This window comes from Artemia sp. Qi Xiang Cuo, chromosome 2, assembly GCF_049724085.1.
Source record: "Artemia sp. Qi Xiang Cuo chromosome 2, ASM4972408v1, whole genome shotgun sequence".
NCBI lineage: Eukaryota > Metazoa > Arthropoda > Branchiopoda > Anostraca > Artemiidae > Artemia > Artemia sp. Qi Xiang Cuo.
In genome coordinates this window covers 53,822,919-53,834,249 of record NC_142795.1, presented here as the reverse complement: position 1 = coordinate 53,834,249, position 11,331 = coordinate 53,822,919, and the positions used below count along the sequence as shown (strand labels likewise).

Here is an 11,331-nt window from a genome sequence, read left to right as displayed (position 1 = left end):
TTGGACTATTTTGAAAAAATGACCATCTGAAAATTTTGATTTGATGCAATTGAAAGGAAGGTAGCTAGAAGCGGCGTTAGAGGGGGCTGGTCACCCTCCGATCACCTTTGATTCTTAAAAAGGGCACTATATTTTCAATCTTCAATGAAATGGGCTTCCTCCGAAGCTTCTCTAGAGGTTTTAGTTCTGCCTCTTGGGGTTTTGAATTCAATCCAACGGGGTTATAAAGCCTTTCTTTTATAAACAAGGTTCTTATCAGCTTTTTGATGTTGTAGGCTACCATTTATTGTTTAAGGTTGCGTTTTACCACATTTATAGGCACGTTGTCTTAATAATGGTGCATAACCACCCGAGATTTTCTGTGGTCAATATTGTGGGTCATTCAAACACAATAGAAATCCCAATCGTGCGCTGTTCATTTCATTTTCAAGCAGTTTCAGTCTCTTTTTCGAAATACCTTTAACTTCTTTTTTTTTGCCATAAAAATTCGTTATCAAAATTATTCTAAATAATGGTTACTATTCCAGAGTCCGCTCTTAATGGCGGTTTGTTTATCACTAGATATTTTTTTTCCTTCAAAATTTGATTTCAAAATGTTGGTCACTATGCGCCGTGGTTCACCCTTTATTAGGTTGGTTATACCTATAACCGCAACCACGACTGTTACGAAAGTAACAACCTTATAAATTTACTCCATGGGATGAAGCCATGATCGCAGGGGCTTTGCTCATCTAGATTATTTCAAATTTGTGTCAATATCTTGATATTATCGATTCAATCTGCTTCTCTTAGTCCTGAACGAGAGAAGCCACTTGCGACTAAACCACATCATTAAAAAAGTAAAGAAAAATTAATTAATGATCCGTTTGATCCGTTCAATGGCAGTTAAAGATCTGTTCTGACTATTAGGGTAAGTATTTTTTTTTAATATTATAGAAATACTGTTGAAGAAATTCCTGCTTCTGATTATGGTACGAACAGAATTCTGGTACCAATTCCAAAGGCACGCACAAATAAAGCCGCTAGTTCTGCTATTTTACAAGGCGTCTAATGATTGTGAATGCAAAATTGAGTCAAAAACCTTAGCTATATCAACCGCGCATACATACAGACTCTTCTTCATCATACTGTGTTGTTTCATTATAGACAAGAACAGAGAATGTGCATTTTGGACTCTTAAAACTTGCCTTAAACCAAATTGATAACCCCCAGAATTACACTTTTCACGCACAAACGGGCAAATTACTTTTTCGAGTAACTTGCTAAGCACAGAGCATATGGTTATAGGTCTATATGAATTGCATAGCGCGGGATCCTTATTCTTTTTAGGCTCACATGTAATTACCCCTTCACATAATGTCTTAGGGACATACTGTTGGTACAAAAGTATCTGAAATAACAGAGCTAAGTGTTCGAACAGCACATGTGTACCGGACTTCAATTGTTCTACTTGCAGACCATTCACAACAGGGGCTTTGCCTAATTGAAGAAGACCAGTTTGAAAAAATAGCATAGAAGGTGTAATAGTGATGTAATTATTTTGGGGATTGGACTTTAACAATTGTTTCTGCAAAATTACATTGAAATCTGTGTCAATGGGTCGCAAGCATATATTGATGAGTAATGAGTGTGCCATTCAGTGTTGGTAATTTGATTTGTCAGGGTTGAAGTGGAACGTGTGAGTTTAGTAACCTCTTTCCACAAAAGCTGTGGATTATCCTGTATTGACTGTGATAAATTTTCAAATAGGAATTTTTTCGAATTTTTCACAACTTTCTGAAAATTCTGCTTCACCCATTTACCTAAACCGAAAACTATACCTGAACGAGGTCTATCGAAATCCTTCCATATTCCATATAAAAAACGATGACGGAGTTTAGCTTCCTTTAACCCAGGAAAATCAAATCATCCCCTTTTACGCGTGCTAGGTTTTATTGATTCAGTGGGGACGGCTACATTTGCAGCAACCTTTAGAGAATGTGATATTTCTGCAAGGTAGCATTCAACATCCAGGGGGTCCCCACAACGCAAAGAACAAAGAAGACGATATGGTATCTTAATTTTACGCAACATAGAATTTTGATTTTCATGATACAACTCAATATCTATTTTATCCCACGACCTCTTTGCGAACCGTTTCCTCACCCCTGATCCACCAGTTAATGACGCTGGAAACGAGCAGGACAGTTCTAGATGTTAATGGTCACTAATTAAAGAATCTTGTGATACTTGTACGTTAAGGCTCGTCGATTCTTAAAGATCAGTTATAATTAAATCTAAATCTGAGGTGCTACCGGAATTGGGCAGATACGTGTAATTAGGATCTTCTTGTAAAATATGTAGGTCAGATGGAAAAGAGGCTTTTAACTTCTGAGAAAGTGAAGCATTATCATTCTTTAAATCTGTGTTAAAGTCTCTACAAAGAAGAATTTTTTCCCCTGATGCCCTAATTTTGTGCGTGAATTTTGATAAACTGGCATATGCTAACGCGAATTTATGCTTTGAAGTAGCATTATGATAATTAGTTGGCATGTATACACACACAATACAGTTACACCTCCTAAATCAACAGCAGTAACACCTGGACAAACAGGTCGGTTAGGCGGTATAGTAGAGTTGGTGAGGCCTTGAACATTTCAGAAAGGATCCCATCCTCTCCAGGAGTTTTATTGTTTTTCATGCACTTCAGCGCTTTTTGTACGTCCTCAATACTGGGCGGATCGAGGTTTACTGCGTAGGGCTCTCTAGCTGCACTCGAGAAGGTAGGTAGATTGCACGGGGTTTTGACAGGGTTCAGCAGCTCAGAAAAATGCTCTTGCCAGCGTTTCATGCGTCCTTCTTCTGTTTGGATGAGTTTTTCGGACTTATCTTTCAGTGTGTCAACCGTTACAGGATCTTTTTCTGTCGCTTATTTCAGTAGTTTTTAAATTTTCCTGCGGTTGTGGCTCCTGGACGCTTGCTCCAACACATTAGCCCGATATGACCAGTACTGTTATCTGTACTGGTTAAGTGACTGTTTAACGGCGTTGCGGGCTACTTTTAAGGGTTCTTTTGCACCTCCCACGAGCTGTCGCTTCTTCTCAACTAGTTCTATGGTGTGGTCAGAGATCCAGGCTCACTGTTTTCGTTTTGTGTGGCCAAGCCCCTCCTCAGCTACGTCCTGTGTCGCAATTTTTATCTGCGCCCATTCTTCATCGACGAGTAAGAGACGATTCAAGGCATCGAACCGGTTGCTTAGCTTTAACTCGAAGTCGGCTTTGATTTCCGGGCATCTTAGTTTCGAAACATCGAAGCGCTTCCCTGCCTTCTGTCGCGTCTGTCTACTAAGGCGGTGACGGACTTTGCAAGTGAGGAGATAGTGGTCGGATCCATTTAAAGATCCTGTGTCTGCTCCTCTGTATACCCGGGCATCTGTGCAGGAGCTCCTCCATCTTCAGCTGACTAAGGTGTGGTCGATCTGGGCTGTTGTTACGCCGTCTTTCGAACGCCATGTAACGAGGTGGAGTTTCTTGTGCTCAAAGAGAGTGTTTGTGACGCATAGGTTGTTGTATCTGGCAAGCTGTAAGAGCCTTTCTCCATTGATGCATCTGTCACCAACGGTGTGGCGGCCAATAACTGCTGCTATGTCGGGGTCTACTCTGCCAAGCCGGGCATTCCAGTCTCCAGCTACAAAGAGTATGTCACGCCTTGGTGTCTTGTCGATGATTCTTTGTAGGTCATAATAAAAGGCATCTTTGACCGCGTGACAACTGTCCCTTATCGGAGCGTACACGGCGATTATGGTTATGTGGCTAATGTGGCCTCTCAGTCTGATCGTGGCGATCCTTGATGACACTGGCTCCCAAGAGGTGACGCATGATGCAGTAGGACCGTCTATTAGGAACCCAACTCCTTGCTGGCCGGAACCATCATTGGGACCCGAGTTATAGAACTGGAATGAGTCAGATTCGGAAACGGTCAACTTTTTGGACAGAACATCATTAAGTCTCGTTTCTGACAGACAACAAACGTTGATTTTATACTTCTGCAGCTCCCTTGCAAGGAGCAGTTGCGTGGATTCCAGCTTGCAGCTGCGAACATTCCACGCGCCAATATTCAAATGTTTTCTTGATCGTGCGGCTTGCATACTTGTCGGGCCAGGCACCACCCTGACCTGGTCCGCGTCGGCTACCACGAACGCCGTAATAGTAGTATATCTTTGTATTTGATCTTCAGTATCCATTGGTGTTTCATAGGAATTAACTTGACCAAAGGCTCCCCAGACCCTTGGCGCCCCGTTGCGTTAGCCATTCTATTTGTCGGGCAAGGCTACTAATAGAATGTTACACCACTCCACCGCTGTGAGGTGCAACTTAGGGCTCTCCTCCCGGCTCGCTTGGGACGGGGGCGTGAATCCTCGCTCCGAGGCCCCAACCATAGCTCGGGAGCACTCGTGCTTATCAGGCCCTGATTCCCACCTAGGAGGTCGGGAGGTTGGAGTACAACACTATTACCGCTACTACCGCTCTTCCTACTACCACTACACTTATGATGCTAGTACTATTAAGGCTAAGCGTATGAAGATAAAAATTTTATAGAATATAGAAGAAAATTTGAACTAAATCAAATCACACTATGTGCATATAAGGCTAAGAGTATTTAGATTAAAAGGGTGTCAAAAGGAGTCAAAAGGGCACATCAGCCATGTTTTGGGAACAGCTTACCGTATCAAAATGAAACTTCCAGGGCATCGTGAGGGGGGTGTTCAACAGACCAAAAGGCAACATGTACATGGTACTACTGATATGAATACTACTGCTACTACTGTTAACTACTACTACTAATACAACTACTACTTCTATTACAACTACCTGGACCTGGGGCGACAGCAGGGGGGGGGCAGAAGCTATTTCCCCCTGGAAATTTGGGACTAGGAAGTAATTATACGGAAACCAAAGGAAAGAGAGCAGAATAGGGGAAAAGCAAGGAAAAAAAGTGCGTTGCTCCATTGTTGGCTGCCTGCCAATTGATTTTGGCCCTGAATAAGGAAAATATAAGTTCTAATTTGTGACTGAGTGACCCCTTTCCAGTTTTCCACAAATATTTTTTTATTGTATTTGGTTGGAGTAGCAAAAAAAATCAAATTTTTCATAGTAATGAAAGTTTATAGTTTCTATAAACTATACATAGTTTTTTCAACTGAAAGTAAGGAGCAACATTAAAACTTAAAACGAAAAAATAAATTATTACGTATATGAAGGGGGCTCTCCCCTCCTCAGCACCTTGCTCTCCACGCTACAGTTTTTCAGCACTTTAGAAAAGTCACGTAATGTTCTAATTAAACGACCCTTGTGTTTCAGGAGCTGTTTTTGAAGAATTAGGACAAAATTTATAGCGTAAACTCCGGCGTGTTGAGGAGGCAATTAAATAAAAAAAAGAAAACAAGTTTTTTTAACAGAAAGTACGGAGTGACACTAAAAGTTAAAAAGAACAGGAATTATTCTATTTATGAATGGGGTTGTCGCCTCCTCAACACCTCGCTCTGCACGCTAAAGTTTTTAGTACTTTTGAAAAAGCTTCTCACTGTTAAAATTAAACAAACATAGTGTTTCAGATGTCGTTCTTATAGAATTACGAGAAAATTTAAACTTCAGTGTAAAGAGCGAGGTGTTGAGGAGGAGGCAACCCCGTTCATATACGGAATAATTTCTGTTCGTTTTAAGTTTTAGTGTCACTCCTTACTTTCTATTAAAAAGAAATTGATTGTTTTTATTTAATTTCTGAAAGTTTTTGAATTAATGCAGGCTTTGAAATGAGCAAACCGTATATGAATACTTCAAACGAAATTTGCATATTAACTTTACTTTTTTTGGCTAAATGAATTTCTAAAAATTTTGATCGTACGAATTTGAGAAAAAAGCGCGGGGGAGGGTGCCTATTTGCCCTCCAATTTCTTGGGTTCCTGAAAAAGGGTACTAGAACTTTTAATCTTATTAACGAACGTTTTTATTAGTAATAAATATACATAACTTACGAATTATCTCCCAATCCTTTAAGAACGACTTCTTAAACACTATCTTCGTTTAATTGGCATAATGATTCATTATAATGCTGAACCAGCATTATAAGCCCATTCTTTTGATATATTTATTGGCATCAAAATTCCGTTTTTTTCTAAGTTTCGATTACTATTGAGCCGTATCGCTTATTTTTTTATTGCTTTTTATTACGCATATGTTATTACGTATATAAGGGGGTTCGCCCCCTAATCAATACCTCGCTCTTTACGCTAAAGTTTGAATTTTGTTTGGATCACAATCCCCTGAATCACAAAGGCCGTTTAATTAGAATAGATAGCTCGTTTGAAAGTCCTAAAAAAAAACTTTAGCGTATATAGCGAGGTATTGACTAGGGGGCGAACCCCCTCATATACGTAATAATTTCTGTTCCTTTTAAGTTTTAATGTTGCTCCTTACTTTCAGTTGAAAAAACTTGTTTTTTTATTTAAATTCCTATCGTTTTTTAAATAATGCTGGGAAATCCGGCGCTTCCTTCATAGAAGTGTCCCTTCTCCCAAGAAAACATCCTACATGGAAAGATTCTCCCACGTAAAAAAAATCCCACCAGAAAAAAAATCCCTCCTGAAAACGTCTGTATACTTACCAATAACCAATACTATAAGTAAACAATGGGCAAAGTTCATAACTTCCAGCCCTTCCCCCGGGAACGGTAGGGGATTAAGTCTTCCTCAAAGACAGATTTATTAAATTTTCGGCTATTCCAAACAAAATGGCTATCTCAAAATTTTGATTGGGTGACTTTGGCAAAAAAAGGAGCTTGGGAGGGGGCCTATTTGCCCTCCAATGTTTTTGGTCACTGAAAAAGGGCACTATAACTTTTAATTTCATTTGAATGAGCCCTCTCACGATATCTTAGGACTACTGGATCGATACGATCACCTCTGGGAAAAACAAAACAAAAAACAAATAAACACGCATCCGTTATCTTTCTTCTGGCAAAAAAATACAAAATTACACACTTTTGCAGATAGGAGCTTGAAACATCTACATTAGGGTTTTCCGTTACGCTTAATCTGATGGTTGGATTTTCGTTAAGGTTCTATCACTTTTAGGGGGTGTTTCCCACTTTTTCGAAAAGAAAGCAAATTTTTTAAGGCTCGGAACTTTTGATAGGTAAAACTAAACTTGATAAAACTTATATATTTAAAATCAGCATAAAAACCTGATTCTGTAGATGCATCTACTGGTATCAAAATTTAGAGTACTGTTTTTTAAAGTTTTGGTTACTTTTGAGCTGGGTCGCTCCTTACTTACTGTTCGTTACCACGAACTGTTCGAAAATAATATAATTCCATAGTTTTGCAGATATGAGCTTAAAACCTTCACAAGAGGATTCTTTCCATCAGATTCAGAGGATACGCTGAATCTGATGGTGTGATTTTCATTAGAATTCCATGACTTCCAGAGGGTCTTTTTTCTCTTTTTTCGAAAATCTGAAAAAATTTCTCAGGCTCGTACATTTTGATGGGTAAGACTAAACTTAATGAAACTTATATATTTGGAATTAGCATAATAAGTAAAAATTTAGAAATATCTATTGGTGTCAAAATTCCGTATTTTAGAATTTTCCTCTTTACTTACAGTTTGTTACCAGGAACTGTTTGATTGCCCATCAAAATCCAAACAAAGATCACTGAAATATTGATGGTTTTTTCTGCGTTACCAAAATTATTGTATTCGTAAGACTTTACAGTTTCATGAAATGTAATTAAACAAATAAAAAAGGTTTTTCAGCTAAAGTAAGGAGCCCGCTTAAAACTTAAAACAAATTGATGTTTCTCGGTATATAAGGGAGACTGCACCCTACTCAACAACTTGCTCATTAAACAAAAGTATTTTAATGCTTTGTATAATCTTTTTTTTTCACTTGCAAATTTTCTTTAAGAATTTGGACAAAAGCCAAACTACACAATAAAGAGTAAGGCGGAGACCGCCTCCTTCATATAAAGAATAATCTCTTCAAATAGGTTTCAAATTTGTTCCTTGCTTTCAGTTGAAAAGCTCCTTTTTTATTTAATTTCTGATTGTTTTCAAAATCATATCCAAGATATAATTTGAAGTATCGGTCCCTCAAATCCCCGGTTAATTGCGTTTTAAATGTGTAAATCAACAATTTTACTTTGATTAGTACCGTCCTACGTTTAAATTTACAATTTAACATCTACTACTAACATCTACTTTACAATTTAACATCAACATTTACATCTACTACTAAAGAACTTCGATTGGATGAAAAGGAGTACTATTGTTTGTATGAATGGATATTCTGTGGGGCCTTTGATCTTCTTCATAACTGAAGCCATCACAGGCTCTACAATAGTATTTTATTATCGATAATACATTATATACATTTGTTTAAATACATTGAAGTACTTCATATAAATAGAAAAAGAAAATTTTTTACCATTTAAAATTGATGAAAGCTAAGTTCCTAGCAGCATTTGCCACCCCAAAAAAGTTTCCTGGTGGGGCTAATGATGGCCTGTCTTGCCTTGTCCACCTCTGTGTTGGTAGACAATGGGAATGTAACATTTTAGTTGTATAGAGAAACATTTTAATTAATTCCTCTCCCCCTCCCTCCTTCAACATTTATCTGAAGCCACATGGAGAGTAAACATTTTTTCCATTAAAATGTACTTTTTTAGGAATCTACCCTACCCTCACCTAAAGAATGACTCACCCTCCCCCCCCCCTCATTATAGCTGATACTCAATTACGGATCATCAAAAGTAGCCTAATTTCAATACAAGTAAAGCGAATCAACTTGGTTGAATCCAGTACTGCCACCGTGTGGCATTACTTCTTTTGCTACTGGGAAGCCTAAAGTATACTTATTGATACTTTTAAATCAATTAGCTTCTCAGAAATTTAAATTAATTGCAAATTCGTCCTCTTTGGTGTAAAGTCGTAGTTAGGTGCCCTAAAATGGCATAAAACAAGACTCTCTCCTGGCCCAATCTGTATGGTCATTAAAACAAAAGATTTAAAATTACGTTTGAGTGAGCTCCCTTCCAATTATCTTGGGCCTACGGTTTGATACAATCACCCCTGGGAAAAAATAAAACAAATAAACATGCAACGAAAAAAAAGCGAAATTCTACATTTTGAAGTTAGGAGCTTGATACCTCTACGGTTGGGTTCTCTGATATGATGTTTCTAATAAAAGGTGTTTTTTTATTGGGGGTGTTTCCCTTTTTTTCAAAAATCAGGCAAATTTTCTCAGATTTTGTTTTTGGTGAGCAACAATAAACTGACATAATTTTATATATTTAGAATCAGCATAAGAAGCTGATACTGCCGGTGTAGCAATTTTCATGAGAATTCTATTTTTGGTTTTGGTGACTATTTGCCCAAGTGACTTTTAACTTCCAGTTTTTTATCACAGACTATTTGATTGTGACGAAAAATTTTTTGAACCTGTTCATTTTATTTAGTTTAATAGGATAATAAAAAGAAAGTGGGTCAATTTGACAGCAGGATAGTTAAGTTTAAATTTTGTTTTTCTTTTGCTATACTAGTTTTTTTATGTCTGAATATATAAGGGATTTAAGTTTTAGGGGGTGAATTGTCCTATTATGATACAGATACATTTTACATGGCCGTTTTAAAATCAAAACGTGGTATTTATGCAGGCAGGATGATTTTTAAGTGTCTCTTCTCCTTCTGTAAACTATTCTAAGGCGTAGGATACGACAAAAGGCACGAAGACAACTCTACATCTGTTATAATCTATCAAAGCAATAAATCTTTCTGTAATTTTGGTCTGAGCTTGATTTTCTTTTAAGATTAAACGCTTAATGATCAAATATGGTATTGATTAAATAAATTGATTCCTTTGCTAGGAATCCTTGTCGTTTAAAATTTACTGTAATTTGTTTAATTTTGGATGCAATTTAATTTCTCTTTTTATTTGAGAGTTTTTCTCCTAAAAGTACTTAAAAATAAACTTATTCCTACAAAAACATATCCTGAAGTATATTCCCTGCCACCCAACCACCACTGCTATTTTGGCGTGTGCCCCCCTCCCTGAAAAATTTTCTGCCGGCGCCCTTGACTTGTAAGACTAACAGTATTAAGAGGAAAATTTAAGGAAGTATATGGATATACATGTTATCAAAAGGACATATCGGCCATGTCATAGCAATGGCTATGACAACAGCCAGGACTTGACGAGGGGGATGTCCAACTGTCCAAAAGGTAATATGGTAATGCTACTACGGCTACTAGGGCTAGTGCTTTTAGTTTTAATACTACTACTAGTACTAATACTTCTACTGTGACTATTATTAGAACTGTGCCTAAGGATGTGAAGGTGAAGCTTTTAAGGAATATTTTGGCGTATATTGAACTAAATCAAAACGAACTCTGAGCATTTAGATTGTCAAAAGTGTGACACAGCAATATCCCAAGAGTGGCCTACATTGTTAAGTTGAACCTTTCAGGCTAAGTTATGGCGGATTTTGAACTAGACAGAAGACACTATGTGTACACTATTAATGCTACTACTATGATTGCTGTAACTAACTAAGGGTATTAAGGTGAACCTTTTAGGAAACGTTTAGGGGGAGTTTCGATTAAAGGAACAAACTATAGCCTATACATAAAGGTTTTCAAAAGGGCATATAAGCAATATCATATGCAACTAGGTGATATCATAGATACCAATAACATAGAAACTTTTAAAGCAGCTAATCTGATGGAAAATTAAAAGTTTAGTGTCCTTTCTAAAAATCAAAACTAATTGGAGGACAAGTATCTGCCTTTTCGATCCCATTAATTTTCTAACACATTCGATCAAAATTTTGAGATAGCCATTTTGTTCAGCATATTTGAACGGTCCAGTAACTATGTTTCAGGGGATATTGGGTATGTCAACCCTCCAAATGTATGCAATTCGCCTGTTATGCTTTAAAAGTAAATGTTGCCTTAAAGCTAAATCAAAAGGGAGTGTGTGTATGCTGATTGCCAGCAAGACATTTCAGCAATATCCCAAGAACAACTGAGGGTATATAGTTGAAAAATCCAAGGCTACTACCATTAATGCTTCTGCTCTTACAATATCATAAAATAAAAAGAGTTTAAGTGTATCCAGGTTGTCAAAGAGCATAGATGAAATTTTTGGGTCATGCTATGAAGTTTTAGTTTTCAGGTCAACTTGAGAAGGTGTAAAACTAAATTTAACAGCACTATTAGTTACGAGATTTTCAAAAGGGTGTATGTTGTTAAAAATCGTTGAAATATTTTCTCCAACATACAAATAGCAAGCCAAACT

At 37.4% G+C, this 11,331-nt stretch overlaps 1 protein-coding gene across 1 annotated transcript; it reads right to left on the bottom strand.

Moving 5' to 3' along the window:
- Window positions 1–3,433: 3,433 nt before the first annotated feature.
- On the bottom strand, window positions 3,434–4,222 carry LOC148955370 (protein CFDP2-like). Its single transcript, XM_089107151.1, has one exon. It carries the CDS (start codon window positions 4,220–4,222, stop codon window positions 3,434–3,436), a length of 789 nt encoding a protein of 262 aa, XP_088963277.1.
- Between the last annotated feature and the right edge of the window lie 7,109 nt (window positions 4,223–11,331).

What these genes read in the sequence shown, in the direction of transcription:
- LOC148955370 (XM_089107151.1), bottom strand. Translation starts at nt 4,222, where the DNA reads ATGGATACTGAAGATCAAATACAAAGATATACTACTATTACGGCGTTC.